The sequence below is a fragment of the Aquila chrysaetos genome, chromosome 11, assembly GCF_900496995.4.
Source record: "Aquila chrysaetos chrysaetos chromosome 11, bAquChr1.4, whole genome shotgun sequence".
Lineage (NCBI taxonomy): Eukaryota > Metazoa > Chordata > Aves > Accipitriformes > Accipitridae > Aquila > Aquila chrysaetos.
The window spans coordinates 5,165,014-5,187,695 of record NC_044014.1 but is presented as its reverse complement, the minus strand read 5'-3'; the positions used below and the strand labels follow the sequence as shown (position 1 = coordinate 5,187,695).

General features: G+C 38.8%; 1 protein-coding gene across 6 annotated transcripts; it reads left to right on the top strand.

Annotated features, from left to right (window-relative positions):
• Window positions 1-678: 678 nt before the first annotated feature.
• On the top strand, window positions 679-20,743 carry BUB3 (BUB3 mitotic checkpoint protein). 6 transcript variants are annotated; one of them, XR_005933557.1, is made up of 10 exons: window positions 680-770; window positions 1,074-1,245; window positions 3,466-3,660; window positions 4,799-4,868; window positions 6,279-6,430; window positions 9,546-9,704; window positions 11,139-11,316; window positions 11,685-11,901; window positions 13,947-15,542; window positions 16,836-20,743. XR_005933557.1 is itself a non-coding variant. In XM_030030630.2 (9 exons), the coding sequence occupies exons 2-9, from the start codon at window positions 1,237-1,239 to the stop codon at window positions 13,954-13,956; spliced, it is 990 nt and encodes a 329-aa protein (XP_029886490.1). In that variant the 5' UTR covers window positions 680-770; window positions 1,074-1,236; the 3' UTR covers window positions 13,957-20,743. The 6 variants fall into 6 exon arrangements, 2 of the variants coding, with proteins under 2 accessions (XP_029886491.1, XP_029886490.1); XR_005933556.1 differs by having other exon boundaries at window positions 16,119-20,743; XR_005933554.1 differs by having other exon boundaries at window positions 13,947-17,179; window positions 19,998-20,743.
• Window positions 20,744-22,682: the final 1,939 nt, after the last annotated feature.

Here is a 22,682-nt window from a genome sequence, read left to right as displayed (position 1 = left end):
GCCCTTCACAGCCCGTATTTGAAGCCGCAGACCCCCGGTTTGCAGCCCGGTGCTGCCCTTGCCCGGCGGTAGCGGCGGGCCGGGGGGGAGCTCAGCCCCGCTGCCGGCGGGGACACCGAGGTGACCGGGTGCCGGTGCGGTCGCTCCGCCTTTCGGACTCTTTTTTTAAGGGGAATAATTCGTATTTCGGGTTTGCCCGTTAACGTTGTTAAAGCCCAGCAAGCAGCTGTCCCTAACCCCGCCGCACCGGCCTGGCGCCGTGGCCTGGTTGGGACCCGCCGGGGCCCGGGCCCGCCGCCGTCTCCCGTGGCGGGGGAGGAACCGGAGGGCGCTCACCCCGACCGCGGCCCCGGGCAGCCCGGGGCGGGGGGGGTGAGGCCGCCGCAGCCCCTCCCGGGGGCCGCCCGTGCGGGTCCCCCGGGGGACCGCAACGCCGGTGCTGCCGCCGCCCAGGAACCCCCGTTAGCAGCCGCTGGTGATAACGGGAGCGACGGGGAAAGGCGGCTGACCGACCGACCGACCGACCGACCGACCCCCCCCCCACCGCCGCCGCCGCCTCGCCGGGACCGGCGGACTACAGGTCCCAGCATGCCCCGCGGCGGCAGGCCGGGAGTTGTGGGCGCGCGGGGCACGCCGGGACGTCTCGTTCCTCCCTTTCGAACCGGCCAATAGCGTTGCGGCGCGGTGCGGTTGGGCGGGGTGAGGGTGGGTGCGCGTGCGCGGCGGTTGTCGGGCGGGCCGGAGGCGCGGGGCCCGGGCGGAACGCTGAGGTGAGACCGGGCTGCCCGCCCGGGAACCGGGCCCGGGCCCGGGCCCGGGCCCCGGCCCCGGCCCCGGATCCGGATCGGGGGGTGGGTGGGTGGGTGCGGAGACCTGCGTGGTACGGCCGGGCCTGCGTCGCCGGGCAGCGCTGAGGCGGAGCGGGCGCCTCGGCCTGGGGACGGCCTCTCCCGCCCTTCCCGGGGCGCCCCGGCTCTCCGTGTCCGTTCCCCGGCGGGGCCGCAGCCTCTCCGCCGCTAGCCTCGGCCCTCCCTCGGTTCTCGGGGTCTCACTCTCTTCCCTTCCCGCCGCAGCCGGCAGCATCTCCCGCATCCCGACGCGTGTTTCCCCGGGACCGGGCTGCGAGAGCGGCCGTGCCTCTGACGCCTCAGTGCTTCCGTGATCCGCTGCTGCAGCTGCACGAAGAAAGAGCTTTTCCGTGGCGTTGCGTGGAGCAGCGAGAGGAACTCGTGCAATATGAAAACGGTACTTTTAATGTCTTCTTAATGAAGGTGCGGGCTGGCCGTCCTGTCGATTTCAACAAAGCGGCCTGCTTTGTTAGAGTAACGCTTACCGTGCAGCTAAATGATAGAGTGCGCTGTGTTAAGAGGAGCTATAAAAGCGCTGGTCTCTTATCTGCTCAGTAAAAACGAGCTTTTGGAATGATGGAATTGCAAAAGTGCACCCTGTCGTTTAGTCAGCATCGCAGTTTCTGCAGTGTGCATCTTCCCTGTAACGTCATCTTTATGAGTTCTCTCTTGTGGTGCTTGAACATTTTACCAGGACTTTGTTGTTTCAGGCGGGCATGGCAATTACTGTTGTCTGGCAATCCCGGTTGTGAAGCAGTTGCATTTGTGAAAATGTGCAGAGCCCTTTGTGTGACTTTTAAAAAAAATTTTTTTTTTTTTTTTTTGGTAACATATGTAAAAGGCAGGATATATTTAAATTCTGCAATCCCTCCAGGTTTCTGATGTTAGTAACTTTGCTTCCTGGAGTGCTGCTTGCTGATTGCTTTTGGGCTGGTTAGTAACTGTTGTATCAGGTGCCTCAAATCCTCATGCTTGTTGAGTTTTCTGCTGCAAGTAGACAAGGCAATTAGCACGTCCAGTCTAATTCTCCTAGTTGTTCTGAATTTCTTTAGATTTTGTGTCTTTGGTCATCCATCTGAAACGCGCACTGAGGTACATTTCACTGTTGAAAGTGTGATGAAGGTGCTGCCAAATTCTCTATAGTATTCATATAGAAATACATGTGGCAAATTCTCAAGCCTATCTCTCTTTTGCTCAAGTATTCCCAAAGCAGAGCTGAAAAAAGGGGTTAAGAAAGAAGTTTTTTATTTCCTATTCTTAAACATTTTTTTTCTCACTTCAGGTTGAAATAACAGAAATAGCACTTTGTATGTTGTTGGTGGTTTTTTTTTTTTTTTTTGTTTTGTTGAAGGATGTCTTACAGAACACCTACCAAAGCTCCCACTTAGGAAATTTTTCCAGTGTAAGAATGTGTAGTGCTCACATTATTGTACAACTTGATGATTGTTCAGTTACTGGCAAGTGCTGAACTAGAATAATTGTGCACTACATTTGAACTTTGTCCTAGTTCATATGCTCATTCTCTCGTGATTTATTCTCAGAGGTCTAATCTTACCTCTGCAGTTGTATGTACAAATTCAGGAGTGATAGCGTTATAGAGAATCTGAGCTAATTTACTTCTCTGTCCTTTCAGCATAAGGGAAATGTGCTGTTAAGGCTTTCTGAAGCCTTAAAAAAAGTTTTGGTCATTTTGTTGGCGTACATGTAATGAACGGTTTCTTCTTTCAGAGTGTTTGTAAGTTCTGCACTGTTTTCCCAGCTGAAATTTGCTGTTCGTAGCCCCTGCTCTCCTTTGAATTTTTGTACATACAACTAGTCCTATGAAGTGAGTGCTGCAGTTACCTTCAGAGTCATTGATCTGTCATTGAATTGTTGATTTTTTTTTTTTCCTATCGCGTCACATTTATATGCTTGCTCTACATTTCAGTAGCCCACAAATCATAACTTTCTTTTCTGATCTGACCTTCTTTAGACTCTAAGAGGAAAAAATATTCTTAAAGCTGTTTCATTGGAAATATTTTGTAGCACTTTTGGAAGCTTAAGGATTGGAAAGTTGCAGAGAGCCCAGAACTATTTAAAAGATGAGCCAGTTGCAATTCTTGGAAGTATATGACAGTCATATCAAATCGGGAACAAATCAGTACTTTTTGTTGGAGTTTTCAAAATCAGATTCCCTTCTGCCTGCTTGTGTTTTTTAAAGTAACTTCCTGATGCTCACAGTAATTTATAAATATTTACTTTGAAAAATACAGCCACATACACAGTAGAGTGGGGGAAAAATAAATTTGTAAGTAACAATATCTAAGCTTATAGATGATAATAATAATAAAAATAAACTTTTTTACTGTTTATTCCATGTTATATTTGATGCTTAGATTTAAAAGCTCTCTATAGGGGGAGGAATTGATTGAGGTCTTGGACAGTGATCAGCATCTTGAATTTTAGAGAGTTTGTCAGAAATCTGGGTGTTCTGAACTTTTTCCTGTGTAAAAGCTAGTAAACTTTTCAGGTCTACTTTAAGTTACCTTTAAGATGGATCAGTCAGCTAACTAACTTGCTGGGCTTATGTTCTTGTTATTACTAAAATGGTATCTGTGCGTTATTGTCTTGTCTTCAGATGACGGGATCAAACGAATTCAAACTAAATCAAACTCCAGATGATGGTATTTCATCAGTAAAGTTTAGTCCAAATACATCTCAGTTTCTCCTTGTTTCATCCTGGGACACAACTGTTCGGCTCTATGATGTTCCTGCCAACACCATGAGACTCAAATACCAACATTCAGGAGCTGTCCTTGACTGCGCTTTTTACGTAAGTGTGTGAAGTTTTTTTTTTTTAATTTATTATTTTATCGACATACAGTGCCCAAGGTACGTGAGAAATTGTCGGTCCCTGAAATTAAAGGGATAGTGAAATCCTATCCAAAATCTAGGTTTAAAAAAAAAGCTTGCTTCTGCCAATTATTCTTCTTTTAATGAACGTCGTTCTAGTCCTAAATATAGGTATTTCCTGTGAAGGGTGCAGGCACACAAGTAATTTGTTTCTGGTAGAAGTGGTAGGCAAAAGTAATTTGAGCTGGTTTGCGCTGTTTCTGCTAAGGCATGGTAAGTTGTATGCGTGTTTCTTACAGAGAGTCATACTGGTAGTATATAGCCAGAAATCGTCATTCATGGTAAATGCCCATAGCCAATTATTCTTTTCTTTTTAACCTTCTCATACTGTGCTGTTTTGGAAACATGGCATTGTTCCAAGTGAGCCATTTACCAGACACTTGATTTCTGTATTTTTAATGCACTGGATTTGAAATATGACTGGTTTAAATTTATTGGTGCCACTTTTTTGTTTTGCTTTTTTTTTTTTTTTTTTTTGATGGAAGGTTTCAACTAGCGTCTTTTTTTGCATTGTATTCTGGCATGTCCTCCAGTGACTTGATCTTGATGTGCACTGGATGTTTTAAGGATCAGTTTAAATTTTTAATTCTGCTTGTGTGTCTTTCACTGAACATTTTGTCACGTAGCTAATATCGTACTGTGGAGCAACACACAGGCTCTCAAATGGTTTCTAGTTTCCAAGTTAGTTTTAGAAAGAATAAACTTCAGTTAGGTGGAACTGGCTTAGGTTGATGGCCATTTAAAGATAAATGTTATGTATTTTGCTGTTACAGAAATAGAAATTATTTGATACAGCCTCTAACTGCTCTTGTTTCTTTGTAGTTTTACTTGTAAATAAAAAAAAAAAAATCATATAGCTCAAAGTGCTTTACTTAAACATTTTGCAAAGCTGCTGTCATCTGCCTCTTTAGATCTGGGCTGGAACTTAACCCTTGTCTTAATTCCCATCTTCCCCAAACTCTTGAAAGCAGGTCCTGTGTTATGAGCCTAGGAGATTAAATGTAGAGCAGCCAGGGAAACTTAATGCATGTCATAAGGTGAAATTTTTTGCTTTACAGGATCCTACCCATGCCTGGAGTGGAGGATTAGATCAGCAATTGAAAATGCACGATTTAAACACGGACCAAGGTAAGCAGATTGAATTCTGTAAGTGGTCTCAACAACTGGTCTAAGCTTCAGATGCATGTGCTTACATGAGTGGAATATGTTTCAAGTTTTGTAGATGGGGGATATTTGCTTTAAGTAGTAGCCTTTATTGATTTAAGTTGTCGGTGTTAGTGCTCAGCATTCTCCTTTGCTATGCAGCCCTTTCTCATCACCGAGACACTGAACAAGGCAGTATTTCTTACTGTGTAATTGAAGAATGTGCTATAACACCTTTAACAGAAGGGCCGAATCTGTTGCTGCCAAACTGAGAGTTTAAACTTTTCCTGTGATGAATATTCATGGATGTATTTTACATGTGTATTTCTTTTTTTATTTACTTATTTTAAGGTGAAAATGGAAGGAAAGGAAATAGCTATATACTTGTCACAGTGATGATTTAAGGTTCACATCATAAGTACCTTTATCCAGCAGAATAACTAGAGGCCCTAATAAGTACCACCTAAAAGCATGGGATTGTTTGGCAGTTTTCCAGAAAGTTTGGTAGATGCTTGTTGTAGGATGCCTTGAACTGGATTTCTGGTGATAATCCTGCTCTGCCATAGGCTACTGTGTCTCAGTGAGGGGGAATTAGCTAAGCTGAACTCAAACTGAGCTTGTTATTTTTCAAAGGTTTGTGGTTTAGATGTATTTAGAATGATCTTTCACATCTGTGGCAGAATGTATATAAAGCTTTTGCTTTGTCTCATCATGGCCCTATGCTACAGTTTTTTCTAACAAAGCATTGCTTAACAGTAACAGTTCCAGTGCTTTGTTAGTGCAAAATATGGAGCTAGTTTGTCTTAACTTTTTTGTGTGTGTTTGTATGCGTGTTAAAGAGAAGAGCGAATCTCGGCCTGAGACAAATGTCATTGCCAGAACCAGCCAATAGCCAGGGCTTGACAAACTTGTGTGTGCAGTAATGTAATGAAAAAGGTCAAATAATTCTATTATAGATGACTTTCTATAAGTGTTTATATTAATATTTTTATTAATATGTAATATTAATTTCTTTCTTTTGTCATAATGCTAATATATACAAGCTTAAGTCACTCTCTGTATTGGTGTCTGTGTCAAAGGTGGTGATACCATTTCATACTGAACACTTCTTTATACCTCTGAAGGTGTTCTCTCTGGCTGCCTAAAATTCTTAACTTCCTTTCGTTATCTCAGGAGACATAAGTTTAAATTTAACAATCCTGATCTTTGCAAAAGTTATGCTTCTGAAGACTGAACTATCCTTAAAGGGACTGCTAGCATATCAATACACCTGTGGGAATGTCAGAAAATCGTGTGTTTGTACTGCAGTAGTGTATTCTTTTTTTATTCTTTATTCAACACATTCTGACTGTTTGTAAAGTCAGCAAAGTTGCAATATGTTGCGTTTTCTTACAGAAAACCTTGTTGGTGCCCATGATGCTCCTATCAGGTGTGTTGAGTATTGCCCAGAAGTGAATGTCATGGTGACTGGAAGCTGGGATCAAACAGTTAAACTGTGGGATCCCAGAACTCCTTGTAATGCAGGAACCTTCTCTCAACCTGAAAAGGTATGTACTGCATGCTGTATTCCAGGTGATATGTTAAATAATAAACGGAATCGAATTTGAAAAGTTATGTTTAATGGTTTTTAAGCTGTGAAAATATTGCATTTAAAAATATTGATATTCAGAATATATTGCAATTTTTAGGTTAAGGCTATGAACTTTCATCAATAGGAGAGCATAACTTAATTCTCATCGCTTGTGGTGGACCAAATTCTTATAATTGAAAACGAACTTGAGGAAGGAAAACCTAATGAAAACAGCATGTGAAATTCACACACAATCGTTAATAATCCTTGGCTTAATTGTAATATGCACTATCATTTTCCTTAAATGTTAAGACTTTTAGATATATCAGATCCCGGCAGTCATAAGGTCTGATTATTTCAAAATGTGTAGAGATTTAGTAGGAGGTCATTTACGTTGCCTGAAATAATACTTTGTTTTTTCACTTGTATTAAAAGATTGAACAGAATTGCTTGTACTGTAATTTACCTGCCATTGTACTAATGCCTAGTAAATTCAGACATTCTCCTAATATGAAAATCCTCTGTGCTAATGAGAGACCAAGAGAAATACGGTAAAATATAACATCTTAAGCTTTCTCTAATGGTTATATGGCATGTTAATCTTTATACTGCTTAAAATGGTGTCATTGAAAGAATTATAGAATAGTAATTTCTGGTTTTTTTTTTTTTTTTTAATAGACTCCTAAACACAGACTTGGTTGCTGGATAGTTTTACACATGATTTTTTTTTTTTGCCTATACCTTTTTTAAATTTCATTTAGCTCTGTCACATCGTATTGTGTCAAGTCATAATTATGAGCCATCTTTACGTTCCCTATTGCATCTAAATAGCTATTTTGTTACAACATAGCTGAATCTACTTCTGGCAAGACCTTTGTTCAGAATAAAGTAATTGCATTATTTCTAGTTTTGATTTATAGTTGTATGTAGCATGTAAAGAACTGTGATAAATTACTGACAGAATATCATATAATGGACAGCCACAGTGAATCAAGCTGCTTATTGGTTCAGCAAGGTTCATTATGTCATTTTTTTTTTTAATACTGCCTTTGATAAATGTGTATACCTACTCAACTGCATGACAATGGTTTCATTTGATTTATGATTGTGTGGTGTAGAAAGAATACTTACTATACAGGTGTGACATCAGTTTGTAAAGAAGATTTAAGATATTTAATGTTCTTCATGCCCTTGTTTCCATACATGTATACAAACACATTATATAAAATGTTTATTAATATTTTTGGATCAATTTTTACATCAATAACGAAGGGAGATTTGAAAAACTGTCTTGTTGAAGTGTGTAACTACTGTTGGTTCAAAGTTTTCTTGCCCTTTTTATATGCAAGTTGGATTTGGCAATTGGGATCATCAGGGGTTTCAGGCAACTCATGTGTGAACGTTTAAGACGTTCCCCATCTTAAAACCTCAGTCTTAAGAGGGAGGTTCAGTAATCACATTTTAGAACAAGAATGCATGCTGAATGAATGTGGATTGGTTAAAGGAAGTTTTTTATATGTCAGTTTTTTATATGTATACACACACATACACCAACTCACATACACATCTGTCTGCTTAGTTTTTTTTATTAGAAATTAACTTTTTGAAAACATAGTTTCTCTGGAAATGTTTAGAGCAAATGAAGAGAAAAGTTGTTTTGTCTGATATTTCAGTGCAGTCTTACCAGAACCAGGTAATGTTATTGGGCTTTATCAGAGAACCAGAAAGTGAAACTAGGTGCTTGAATGAAATTGTACAAGCACATGCCAAAAGTAAATTGAAGCCTTCTGGCAGGATACCAGATCTCTTACGCTTTCAATTCTTGATCTGAGGTATATACAATATCTGATTCCTATGTATTTAGCTGCATTAGATCACTTTTGAAAAAGCTCATTCTTATAGTTGGCTCTTGTTAGCAGCTCAGTGACAGGACAGCTATAGGTAGCTGGATTCTGTCTTGCTTGTGTATCAACAGCTTGCAATTCATTTGCTAGCACAGAGTTTTTGACTGAACCTTTTTTCTTTTTCTTTTCTTAACCTATTTCCAGATTAACTGCATCCCAAGTAATAGCTGGAAACAGAATGATTTATATGTTGAATGTTTTCATGAGAAATTTGATAAACAAAAATTAGAACCTCTGAGCCAATTTTTGGAGTAGAGTTGAAATTCCAAGCCGTAGTCTTTTTTAATGATGTCAAGCATATTGCTTCCTTCAATTTCACTTAGTTTTATTAAAGTATACAAAGTACTGTGGTTTTTTTAATGATTTCTTGGCAACTTGTTTCCCTTTATTAACATGAATGTCAACTTGAAGTATTCTGTTTAAAAAGAAAAACACGTGATTAGCAGATGGAGGAAAACTGAGAAGAAAAACTATTATGTGGTATTGTAAAACTAAACTGCAGGATCATGAATTGATAGTGGGGAATGCAAGCTGTGCATACCAAGCAAAGATGAATTCCAATGTCCATGCCCTTTTTCCCACCCTGTAACTTTGTATCTGTTTTCCTCTTGCTTTGAAATACCCAATAAATTTAATGCTTGAAATAATTTTTGAGGAAAACTCGAATAATACTGATTTCCCTTTTGAATGATACAGAAATAGTTCTGTACATGTGTAGCATTTAGAACATTGGTAATACCAGCAAAAGGAAGAAATCTCATGTGTGGAAGATTATTTGGATATCGCTGAGATCTGGAGACTGGTAACTGAACAAACGTGCTTGAAATGTAGAATTGCACAAGAGCAAATGCGTATTAAATTTGGGTTTTTTTTTTTACTAAATTAGTTATATGTAGTATGAGACTGCAGTGGGCTTGACTTTTTCAGCTGTGTGCTAGGGTACAGAATTAAGGGTGAGCTTTTGAAATGCTACATCAGTGTCTTATCACTAACCAGCTGCACACCACTGCTGTTTATCCCAAATTTGAGTTATAAATGAAAGCTAAAGGGAATTCTATAGCTATAGACTTTATTGTAGATGTCACCTGTTCTGTTATTGCATATTGCTGACATTTTATTTTGTACAAAGAACAATGGATATCCAGGCTAATAAGTGTTAAATATTGTAATTTTTTTTTTTTTTAAAAGGTCTATACACTTTCTGTGTCTGGAGATAGACTGATTGTGGGGACAGCAGGTCGGAGAGTGCTGGTGTGGGATTTGCGGAACATGGGTTATGTTCAGCAGCGAAGAGAATCAAGTCTGAAGTACCAGACCCGCTGTATCAGAGCGTTTCCGAATAAACAGGTATGGGAACCATATCAGTAATTACATTTCTGCTGAGTATTCTTTAGGAATAATGGTGGTTTATTTTTCAAATTTTCTGCATCTTTAATTTTAAAAAATTTCTGGTCTTCAAAATTTCATAATCAAACTCTGGGAGGGAGAAAAAAATGGTGTCGAGGCTTCTTGTTGCAGGTTAACTCTTTTTAATAGCGCAGCTTAGGAATGTTTGTCACTGACTTAGCAGTATATTATGTTTTCATTTTTTTGGCAATTTTGTCTCCTTTTTTAAAAATAGCCTATTAATGCATCACAATGCTGGCATGTAATTAAGAAACAAAACGAAAAAGGGACCCCACAAAGTTGCGGTAGAAGAGAGGAAGACAGAATTGGTGGTTGCTCAGCAGCCTTTATGTGTTGTAGCCCTAGGTTCTTCAGTAGGCTGTGAACAGGGGCAGGATTAAAACTGTACGAATGTCGTTTATATATTTTTCTTTCTTTTTTTTAAGTCTGAGTCTGTGTCACGCACTCAAGAACCCATGATCCATTATCTAGGGGGAACTGCACAATTTAGGTGATCATACAGCTGTTCTGTGTAGGTTAACATAGCGTGTTTGTGGTGTTTCTCTTTCTGAAGTAAAACAAGATGATTAGCTTTTTCTGACAAACTAATTTGGAAGGGAATTTTTCTGTGTACATAGTGATAGTACAGGAATTGTGAGACCTAGTTACTTGGTCTTGAACTGGCATGAATGCTTTGTCCGTTTTAAGTTCTAGTTATAGTAAAACAAGCTGATCTTCCAGATTGTATTGTGTTAAGGATTTTGAAGAACCTTGCTGTAGCTAGATATCGTTACAGTCCCACTTCTGGAGATCTATTATGGGCTCAACTCAGAAGTTATAATGAAAGCATCTCGGGTTGCTCTAAGTCAGGACTGTAATTAACTGGATAAGTGGATGCCACTTATAATCAAGTTTCACTGAAAAGACTATTTCAACTTGAGTGTTTAGTTGGTAGTATAAAGCTCTGAACTAATTTTAATGTAATTCTGAAACTAAATAGTCCCATGAGTATCTCTTAATATTTCAGATATTTAGGCCCTGGGGGATAGGTGGGTGAATACAAGGGGTTCTTAACACTCTTAACACTTTTTTTTTTTCCCCCAAATCAACTTGTGTTTGGACCTGCGGGGGTAATTAAAAGTCTCACTTTCAGCTTAAAACTATGGTGCAATGCAGAAAAAAGCTTTCTGAGATATTCTCATTACTTCTTTCTTAGAAGCAGATTTTATTGATGATGCCATGGATCTGTGGTAACAAACAATTTCTGGTTGTACACAATTTAAGACTGTTTACATTTCATTTATTTGAATTTAGAGGGATATAAGATAAATTGTATTGCAATCTCTTTTCCAGTTGTAAACTTCTAAAATGTGTATCTCCAAATTTTTTTGGCAGGGTTATGTTTTAAGTTCTATTGAAGGTCGTGTTGCGGTGGAATATTTGGATCCAAGTCCAGAAATCCAGAAGAAGAAATACGCATTCAAATGTCACCGTTTGAAGGAAAACAACATTGAGCAGATTTATCCAGTTAATGCTATTTCTTTCCACAATGTCCACAACACGTTTGCTACAGGTAGAGTAGATACTCAATCTTTTGCAACACTTGCATCAATTCCTTTACTCTTGATTTTAACAGGTCAGCTTTTACTTCATGTGCCCTTACTTTTTAAGCATTTAAATCGTATTTCTTGCAATGAGCAGGGTTTTTAAATTATTTGATGCAGTGAGAGTTAATTGCTTTAACAGGGATTTTGGGAAATACTCAATGTGCTCTTTACTGAATTATGCAACTCTGTATAACCCTGTGTTTTTACCGATGAAGTAATTCCAGGTAATTTCCTCTCTTCCTTTTTTTTTTTTCTTTTTCCTTTGCTGTATCTTTTCAGTCTTACCTTTCTCCCAATTATAATTTACAAATTGTTTTTAAAAATTAATTTTCAGGAGGTTCTGATGGATTTGTAAATATTTGGGATCCATTTAATAAAAAGCGGCTGTGTCAGTTCCATCGGTATCCCACAAGCATAGCATCACTTGCCTTCAGCAATGATGGAACTACCCTTGCAATAGCTTCTTCATATATGTATGAAATGGATGACATTGAACATCCTGAAGATGGTATCTATATTCGCCAAGTGACAGATGCAGAAACAAAACCGAAGTGAGTATGCTTCACCTGTATTTGAGACTTTCTGAGCATTCATCCCAAGATTTATTAATTTTCCTAAATTCATGAATAGCATTATTGATGCAAGTAGATAGCGCAGCTTGACAGTAGGGTTGGTTTTGATTTTATCTTGTTCGCCCAAGCTTTCAATATCCGTAGGTTGATAGACGTCTGATGGATAAAATTGTGCCTAGTTGTTTAGAAGGAGAAGAATGTCAAACTCTTATCCTTTTTGAATGGGTGCTATTATATGAAGCGGTGGAGTTACTGCTACCTCATTGCTTCAAGAATTAAGTGAAGAATTCAAGAATAATTTGAGTAAATGTTACTGTGTTTGGATATTTAAAACTTTTAATTAATGAAATCTTTACGCACTGAGTATGCACCCAGCTGTCACAGTCAGAAGTTGAATCTAGATACTGTTCCAGGAAGGTTGTGTAAAATCAAGGAAAAGCTTTCACAGTTAGCATGTATTGGAGTTCGCTGCAGCCCTCTGACACGCTTTTCTATCATTGTTGCTGTCAAAATGGGGCAAACTGATTGATGGAGGTAAAAGATTTCTGTTAAGCTTGCTTTGGCATGAATGTTACATAGAAAAATTGCTGTCACAGTGGAGAACTGCACTACTGTTCATTATGCTAGCACAGAAGTAGTTGTTTTTATTTTCAAATTCCTGTGGCTTGTCATTGCTATTTTTTTTTTTTTTCTTCCAGTACTCAAACTGTCTTACACTTTATCTGGTTGTCTCCGTTATTTAGTATCTAAGTGGCTACATAAATAGACACACATAAGTGATCAAAGTTCTTGAGTTTAAAACCTCAAGACCTTCCCCCCTCCTCCCCCCTTAAGTGACTTGTACATTGCTTCGGAGCAGCCATTTTATCGCTGTGGAGATGTGAGGGAAGTTGCAGAAGAGTAAATACACTATCTCTCACTTGCAGATGTTTGTTTTAAAATAATTTTGATACTCATGGAAAAATAAAACCAGAACTATTTCAGTATTTATTTCTGGGGCTTCCTCAATTGAAAAAAAAAAAAAAAAAATCCAAAGATGGTGATTCAAATTTATTTTTAAAATTAGGTTGTACTTGTTACATACATTTGGGAGGGTTTAAAAAAAAAAAAAAGGTGATAAAAGAATACTTGCTGCTGTTGGTCTTGTAATAGTAAAAGCTGCTTTAAGTTATTTTTGTTCATTGCTAGTTATGGTTGCTAATTCTGTAGATGCTTCATTCTGCCGTATGAGGAGGTTAATCTACAATTAAACAATATTTCCTCTTGGCCCTCCATTATTTTCTGAAACAGATGGTTCATCATTTCCTGGGCTGTTAAACACAGCAAGGTTAAGGTTAGACTCTTGGGAATCAGCTAGTTTTGAATCTTATTAGGCTGTAGAAGGAAAACTAATAAGAATACTCCTTAATATCATTTTGTGACTGTAAACAATTATTTATTAGCAAACAATTGATCCCAGAAGAGCAAATTGTTTGAGTCAGTAATGAGCTGAGAAAAGACAGAGCATATCTGTGTATTTGGAAAATAATTGTAACGTAATTGCAATGCATTTAGACAGGCATCTTTTTGGACCTGTTTCTATCTTTAAATGAATTTCTGAAAACATTAACAAGGTTTATATGCTTTTCTGACATTTACAAGTTGCTTGTGCCAACCTTAGGGCACTAAGAATGATGCGTGTATTTTAATGTTACAGTAGTGTGAGTCATCTCTGGTTTATTCTAAAAGTAAGCTACTTAGGTCAGAAGACTAATAGTTGTTTCATAGTGATCTTTTTGCATATTAATTTGAATCACTTAGCATTTCCGCATGATGCATTTTTAAATTCATCAAGATGGTGCCGTATTATATAAAGAAAACTTGGTGAGATCAGCTTTTTGATCACTTAATAATTTATGTATTGTATCATGATACAAGTGAAAGTGGTCTTTCTACACGTTTCTGCTTTTATAGAATGTTAAATGTTCTACCTGCTTATGATTACTCTAAATGTTGCTTGCTGAAATACAGTTTATTTATTTCAGGTCTACTTAGACTTCTGGTGATACTTCTTTTCTGCAAGAGGTGCCCACCTGCTCCTAACAAGTCTAAACTAAAACAGTAGAAGTGAGAAGAACAAACTTTGTACTGATGTTGTTTTTAACTAAGAAATACTTGTTTGTGTATTGTAGTACATCTTAATCTGTCATCACTTGCCTGCTTATAATGTTAGTGAAACTGTTTTCTTTATCTGCTGTCTGTAGCTAAATTAGTTCAGTCCTGTAGGCAACTTTGTGTATACCTTTATGAAAACTTAGCACATTTTGTAGTATATAATTATGAAAACTTTCAGTGGCCTCATAATTGTTCAATAAATATCCATAGGTTTTTTGTAAACAAATAATTTGTGTAACAACCTTTACTGTTTGTGAAACAAATGTTAAGACCAAACCTTTAAGTTGCAAGAATTCTTGAGTTCTAGATCTTCCTGATGGAAAATTTCTGAACCTTTCGTCTTTTTCCAGTGAGATGAACTGGGAATTTCTTAATTACCTGGGGACATCGGCTCTCCAGGCAATGTTTTCACAGGGCTACGAAAGTCTAAAGTTGTATAAGGTGGGCTTGTTTATCTCTGACTTGAACGTTAATTGGAGAATCATTAACTGTTTCTGGAGGAAAGAACTTGAACGCATGGTACTTTGGTTTCTTTCACATACTGCATAAAAGCTTAAAATTAATGATGCTTGGGAAGAATTGAGGGTAGAGGGGAGCAAATGTAGAGTTTCAGCCTACAGCTGAGTGGTCTGTTCCAGGTCTGCAGATCTGACCTGGTAGCCCAGGGTTTATGGAGTAACACAAGTGGAACTGTAGAAAAGAGGAATCTCCCCACAATGGAGATGTCATTCTGGCCACAAAACCCCATGAAAATGTGCTGTTCCTCTGAATGTCTTGCTTGCCTTATTGTCAGTTGGTAAGAAGTCTAATCTGTAATCAAATTTTGTATCAGCCTCTTTAGAGCAGGGGGTGGGTGTGAGGAGATGCTTGAACTTGGACAAATTAAAAATTTCTTAGGATAGTAGTATTAGAAAAAACAACTTAAACACTGTGTGTTTGTTTTTTCTAAGCAGGAATGTAGATCTGATCAAGAACCTAACCTGCAAATCCATCTTCTGCTAAAAATAATATATTCAATATTGCACATTCCTGTTATTGTTGTGGAAATAAAGTTCAATGCTTTCTCATTAGTACCACCGATAAAAGCAATCTCATCCAACTCTGCAGAACAGACTGTCAGACTGCTCTCTTAATAGTAGCTTGTATCAGGTGTTTGGGAAGTACTTAAGCATTAAGTACTCACTTCGTAGTGAACAGTAAGGAGGGACAGAACAAAACCCTGAGGCTTATCAAAGATGATTAAGGTGTGGGTATTCTGGAGTGGTGATTGGATTCATACTTTACTTCCAACTTTTTCTCTTCTGAGTTATCAGTGCCTGCATAGCCAGTGGGAGTACTTTATTACCTTTAAGAGAACAAACTTGCTGACAGCAGAAATAGTAACCAATCGTTGCAAAGAAGGTGGTGATGGAGAGGAAGCTGGGCTCTGTGTGTGCAGAAAGCTAACAACCTTGAGCTGTTACTAGGTAGGCATAGTAAATGAGTTATGTGGAATATTTTATAGTTTGTCATGAGCTAGATATGGATTCTGTGATAGTATAAACTGTTTTTGATAGGTTTGAAAAAAATAAACATCTTCCTGGATTAAATATGAATAATGCCCTCAGTAGCATCCAGCCTCTGTTCTGATAGATGTGTACCATCCCTATTTCTTCCAGTTTTAATTGGCTTTTTTTGCATTGAGGGTACATGACTTGGTGATGATGGGCAAAGGTTGAAGGTTTGCTGTCACTTTAGGATGTGATGACACCTTGGTGTTTGTTTTTTTATTTTTGTTTGTTTGTTTAAGGAATGCATTGATACATAGAGTCTGGGGCCTAACTATGGGAACCAAAGGTTTCTGCAAGAATGACTAGAGAAGAAATAGTAAGCAAAATCCCTAGTTTGGGGGATAACTGTAGGCTGAAACAGCAGACTTTGCGTTAAAAACACTGTCAAGTGTTCCAGGTTCCCATGCCACAATGTGTGTGTTTGCAGGTATAAATACATATGTATTTGCAGAGCAAATGTGCAATATCTGTTGTTTCTCTATCTCCTCGCAGCTGAGAGTGTATGATATTACAAAACACAGGATTGAGCCCACAAATGAATTGTGGTTACCTGAAAGCACCACGATGATCCTGCTTGTGGAGAAGAGAGACCTTGAAGTGAGGATGGGACCAAATAAATAATGTGTGAAGGCAGAAATAGGCTGTGCCAAATGAAAAGGTGGCTTAGTGATGATGTGGAGAAAGGAACATGTGAAATGGAGAGAGGATGGTGTGGGGAGTTACAGGGGTAGAACTGCGGGGAACAAAGTGAAATAAGAGCTAGAGAACGTAGGGGGGAAACAAAGAAAGAATTAGGGGAATTCCAAATAGTTTGGTTAACAAAGTAGACGCATAACATAACCTGGAAGCGATGCCACCTGTGCAACTTTTCATTGGTAAGTATCCAGGGAAAAAACCTGTTAATGTTTGATGTACCGACATCTGCATGCTTCAGTGGGCAAAGGTAGCCCAAGATACGTAGGAGGAAATGGATTGGACTTACTAGTTCCATTTTGGCTTAAAAATGGTAGGAAAATTCCTTGTGGTGTGTCAGTGTTTTATGTAAATGCTTGAAACAAACAAAAGTCTGTAGAAAATAGTGAGACAACCAGGCATAACAGAGAAGAGAAATGTTAGTTGGTCAGGGCTACAGCTGTGTCCCTATGTTAGGTACAGATATGTGCATTTGGAATACAGCTATTTCTTTTACAAGATTAATCTTCCTTTTAGCTCTCTTCTAGAAATGCAGGTCAAGGCAGAGGTTCATAAGCCGGAGAAATCATGAAACAAGCCTTTTCTGACCTATATAACAAGCAGCCGAACAAAGAGGATATACTGACTCTTGATCAGAGGAATTGAGATCTAAAAAAGCTCCTTAAGTCATTGCTTTTTGGATGGTGTTGAGGGCCATACAGAAAACATGGAGTCATAGCCGTCATTCTAATAGAGTCATCAATCACTGTTGACTGCTTTCAGGAAAAAATACCACGGGTTGTCTCTCACAAGAGCCTTATAACACTGTGGTATTAGAAGCCAAGTGGCATCTGTGCCCTGAATGTTACAAAAGCATGCTGGTAAGTGTACTTTTTTCTGTTGGCCAGTACTTCAAGATAATCAATGTATGGTTACCACATACAGGTCTGGAGCTGTGCTGCATCTCAGACGTGATGTTTTGTGCTGCTGCTGCTATTATAATAAATATATATTAAAAAAAAAAGTGTCCTTTAGGTGGGTGTTTTCCCAAGCAAAACCAGTTCCTGCTCTGAGCTCAAAGCTGAACTCTGAGCCCCAAACACAAAGGCTTAAGTGACGCCTTTGAGAATGATGTTTACAAAGCTGTGTAGATATTGCTAGCTCCATCTTCCTTAACTGTCTCACACTTTTGTAAGTGTCTAGTAGTTTTTACTGCCTTGAAAATTAAGGATTTTCTGTAGTTGGAGTCATGTAGTCACCAAGTTCAGCAGTAATTCAACTGGTGCGTCGGTTAAGATAGATGCCCAAAAACTGGGTGTTTCTACTATTGGATACTCTTGCAAATGTTGGCCTAAATGACACATCCACCATCAGTGATCGGTATTAGTGGTCTGGAGCAGAACCTATTTCTTTCGACTAGCAGACATCTGTTCTGGTGATTACACCATTAGCTGCTTTTATGTTGTTTAGTATAATCATAACCACAAGGCTAGTAATTTTTTAGTCAATATGCAACTGATATAACTTCTAGTCCTCCAGCAATGTGACATTTGCTCTGAAACGTGTCAGGCTTCTTTGTTCAAAATAGTATTTAACTGATAGTTTGTAATACATTTAGATACCTAGAATTTAGAAATGAAAAGTCAAATATAGAACCCGCCTAGATATTCTTACGACTGACATGCTAAAGGCACTTCCTGTGAAATATGTCTTATTTCATAAGGCTATATGTGTGGCACTTTTTGACTATATCATACATTTTCTTATAGCATGAAAAGATATGAATGTGCTAACGCATGATAGCAACACGGTGGATGTAATAGGTCTCCAGTCTCCTGTGATTACCTGCAAAGTGGAAGGGAATAAACTGTTCTCCATGTTCACTGGGACTGGGACGAGGCATAATGAGCTTAAATTACAGCAGAGATTAGTGTAGACATTAGGAAAAACTTTCTAAGTGTAAGAATGGCTAAGCCCAGGAATAAATTGCCTGGAGAAGCTGTAGCGTCTCCATCTCTGGAATTTCTCAAGCACAGGTTGGACAAGCATCTGCCAGGAATGGTGTGGCTTTAACCGGTTCCATCTTTGGGCAGGAAAGATAAGCTAGTACTGATCGCACTTGTGGTTGTTACACTGCTAAATTTGTCTCTGATCATGCATTCACCTGGCATTGCTCCTGTTACAGCAAACTAGTATTCTTTGTAACTGAGGCAGGGATTCCTATTTATTTAAAACTTTTAAATCCTTAGGCTTTTATTTTCCTCCATGGCCCACACCACCATTAACAGGCAAACTCGTTTCAGCTTTGAATCTGTCTGTGCTTACCAGCTTACCCTGTCAGTGTGACCTGGTGCACCAGAGCTGGTGGGTGCTGGGGGGGAGCTCCACCTGGGAGAAAGCTCTGCAGAACTGTCCTGCTAAATAAGACCACAATACTTAAATTCAATGTATGTACTAATTTTGTAGGCATTTCTGATTTTTTGTAAGGTTAATAAAGCAGAGTAGCTGATTCTTATTGGCTATATAAATACTTTGTTTACACCAGTCTTACAATAACTATGGTTTAAGCTTGCAGCTAGCTTCACTGTCGGCTGGCACTAAACAACTCTTGTACCAGTATGGCATGTAGTTGTGTATTTTAATCAATTCCGCACTTACAGAAACCCACTATATTCTCCTTTGGTAAAAACAGAGCCAAGGTAGCATCAAGTAAAAAGCAAGCAATAAATTTATTCACTTGTGCCAAAGAGTTCCTAATAATTAAATTAAACTAAGCAAGGGTTGCTTTTCCCTGCTTGTGTTTTCTGCAAATCTCCACTGTTTTGCAGCGACAACAATGCAACAAAGACAACAATTGCCTTATTCTCAGTGCTGCACAGATGCATTGCAAGAAATGGTTCTGGCTTGAGAATTTGTTCCCTAAATAGATAAGACAGCCAAAGGTTGAGAGAGAAGAAATATTCTCATTCCACAGATGTCAACAAAGGCATGGAATAAGGAAGTGAATTTCCTTGTCATAGAGCAAAGGCAGGACTTGAACGGATTTCTTGATTCCTAGCTCACATAATTGGTTTAATTTTTTGCCTCTGCTGTAGACTTGCTGTGGGGAGTTATTTGAGTTAATCTTTTTTATTCCTGTGATGTAATTTTTTCGTCCATCGAACAAACAGTGCTTCTGTGTAAAGGTAAATGAGACCAAATTGTTAAAGGAGAGTTAAGATCCTTAGATGAATCTTCTTAAATGCAAATTTTTCTTATACCATGATACAGCATACACTATTGTGTTGATATATAGTACTGTTAAGTGGCATAATGACATTCCAACAGAATACAAAGATTGACTTTATTTACTACTTTAGTGAAGGATAGATGTAACAGGATGAAAGTGCAAGCATTTTTAGAGGTGATGCTTTTAAATATAATAATATGTGCCATCATGTTTCTACGTAGTATTATCTAGGCAGAAAAAATGTATAATTCAGGCCCTGTAAATCAAAGACTATTAAGAAATATTAAGTAGAGAATTTGTAATCTGCTTTGTAAAGCTCAAAAAAGAAAAAATTGCACAGCTGTAGCCTGTGAAGCAGACAAAAGAGTGGAGGCATTAGGAATATATATAATTTTTTTTTTTACTTAGCATGTTCCACACCCTGTTTCTGATGTCTGTTATTGATGAATCGGTTTTCTTGTCCCACACAGACATGTCATGTTCTGCTGGGGAGTCGATAGCTGCAGTTGCTGCAGTGCTACATGTGCAGCTTTGTGCGTTGTAGGATGCTCGTCTGTTGCTACGAAGCTGTTGAGAAGCTGCAGGTATATTTTCCCTGGAAGCAGACACGTATGGTATTTGTAAGTGGGAGAGGCCTCCCTATTCCCAGTCCCATGATGACACATAACCTATTCTTTGATATTTGCTTTAATATGTAAAGTTACTGTTTTTAATTTTTTACTTGCTAGTGATAATCCATACCGTCCTCTGCATCATGAAAAGATGTCAACTGGTGACACAGACTGTAATAAGATAGTATAAATATCTCTTGTATTTGTAAATTACATGTTCTGAGAACATGACTTTGGCTTTTTCTCTTCCATCTATATTTTTTTATGTTGAGATTGTTCGATTCTTCACGCAAAGGCTTTATGTAGTGGCCTGCAAACACACGATCCCTGGGAGGTGATGCTGCCTGAGTGCTAAGATAAATGCCCTGTTTCTGTCAGAGTACATTAATTTCTGCTAATGAGATTTTGGAGGGAAACATTGTGAGAAATATTTGTAGACAAACTTTTCGAACGAAACATCTGGCCCTTTGTGCAAAAACCTCGGTCCTGTACTATAAATTAAATGGCAGGAATATATCTGGGGAAATGTATCTATCCGTTCCTGTTTAAAATCTTTGTTTTTAAGATTATAGTGCTTGGTTTGAAAAATAAAAGAAGTGCTTAAATCTTTGAATTTTTCCCTTGGTTATAATGGAGACACTGTTCTTTCCCTGTCATCTGCAATCCTCGAATGCTTTTAATCAAATCCTCAGGATTTAAATTATTAAACATCTTTTTGGGATTACATTTTTTATTCCTAATTATACGCAAAAGATATATATCATGAAATATGCAGCATGTAATTGCGATTAAAGCGTACAGTCTCCCGAAAGATGGGTCTAACAGTTTTATACATCCAAAATTTAATTAGGCAGATAATGGGGTTAGAAGTGAGATTTTTAAAGATGGGGTGGGGAAGGAAATTTTTGGAAGTATACTTTTTCTGATGGAGGTGGAAATCAATATGGAGGCTGCAAATGCAAATCAAAGTCATATTTCTGTCCTGATCTCCACTTGGTGTCTTCTTTCTTCTTGTATTGGTCTCGAGATTGCCCATACAAAAATAGAATTTATCTAGATGGTGAACAAGTAATTCAGTGAGTCGCAGAACAAAGTCTGATTTTCTACATAGTTGGGGTTTGTGGTTGCTCCTTCTTAGACACATGAGAAATCAAGTTTAGACTTAAACTCTTCCACAATCCGGAGGAAAATTTTCCCAGGTAGATTTCCTGGCCTTTCTTTCCTGGGCACATTATTAAGGCTGTCTCCTCTGCTTGGCTGCCTGCTTTCATGAGGGATACAGGAATTTGATATCTTTGAGACTCCTTCCCCTGTCAAACTCAGTTGTAATTGGTCAATCAGTTCCAAAGTTATTAGGGGGATGAGAGGAGAAGGGGACGGGCAGACAGACACAGACAATTTCATTGCATGAATCTCATTTCCTCAGGGAACTGGAATAAAAAAATCAGTTAAGGTTAAGACTCTCCAGTACCCTTCTTCAATTACTTTGTAAGAACAATGCCTTTTGCTGAAGTATCCACGATATACAATATCTTGATCAATCCAGCATAGGATGAAAGCTATTTTGGCAGTTGGTTGCAAGTGTCCAAATACAAACTAAAAACCTGGCTTTTCTATAAACAGTAGGTGAGGTTGCGGAGCCTGTGGCAGCATCAGGATTCACCCGTTGCTGTTCAGTCATGCAGGTTCAAAAGAACACAACCCACCGTTTTTATTCTCATCGGTGAGCATAGCGCTGGCGTTTCAAACACCCCTTGTGTGCTTCAGGGCTACGTTCACCATTGCTTTGTTATCTGTGACATTTAAATAGCAACTGAAATTTCAGGTGCCGCTGTTTTAGGATGCACCTGAAAAGCCTCCTCGTGACTTTCACCCAAAGAGAAACCGCTGCGTGATCATTTCACCTCTTGGGGCAGAAGATAACGGCGTGCATCTCAAGTACGCGGGAGCTTTGCACCAGGGCTTACGCCCGCTGAGCTGCAACAGAGAACAAGGATGCTGGTTAGTGCATCTCATCACGTGCCTCTTCCAGCATCGGGAGTTTCCTGCAAGTTGCACTACTCCAAAGGCATGTGGTCCCACCTGTGCTTTTGTTTCAGCATCGAATGACCTTCCACACTGCTTATTAACCGATTTCTTCTCTCTTGTCGTCAGTGGTTATCTTATTTCTTTCACATTCTGGAAATTTCACTGGTTTTCAAATAATTGGGTTTACCCTCGCTCCCCTTGTCACTGACAATTTTTTGTTTAAATGTTTAACGTTTCATCAAGCTTCTATTCCTACAATCAGAAATAATTCCAATATAACTTCTAAGTGGCAGACATATTGAGACATTGAATAAAGCCCTAACGTTTTCACAAGCCGTTTTCTGGACTGTCTTCTAAATCATCATCAAATTCCCAAACTAAAACAAAAAAATCCCCAAACAAACAGGTTTTTTTGCTGTTCTGATTGCAAGCTAAGCCTATGTGAGCAGTCTGAAATGTTTATGATCTTGAAAGCAGCAAAAATCATCAATTTTCTGATATCCTGCTTTACCCAGC

What these genes read in the sequence shown, in the direction of transcription:
- BUB3 (XM_030030630.2), top strand. An exon ending in CCTTCTCTCAACCTGAAAAG is followed by an intron (nt 6,431 to 9,545) that starts GTATGTACTGCA and finishes TTTTTTTAAAAG; the next exon opens with GTCTATACACTTTCTGTGTC. An exon ending in GAGCGTTTCCGAATAAACAG is followed by an intron (nt 9,705 to 11,138) that starts GTATGGGAACCA and finishes TTTTTTTGGCAG; the next exon opens with GGTTATGTTTTAAGTTCTAT.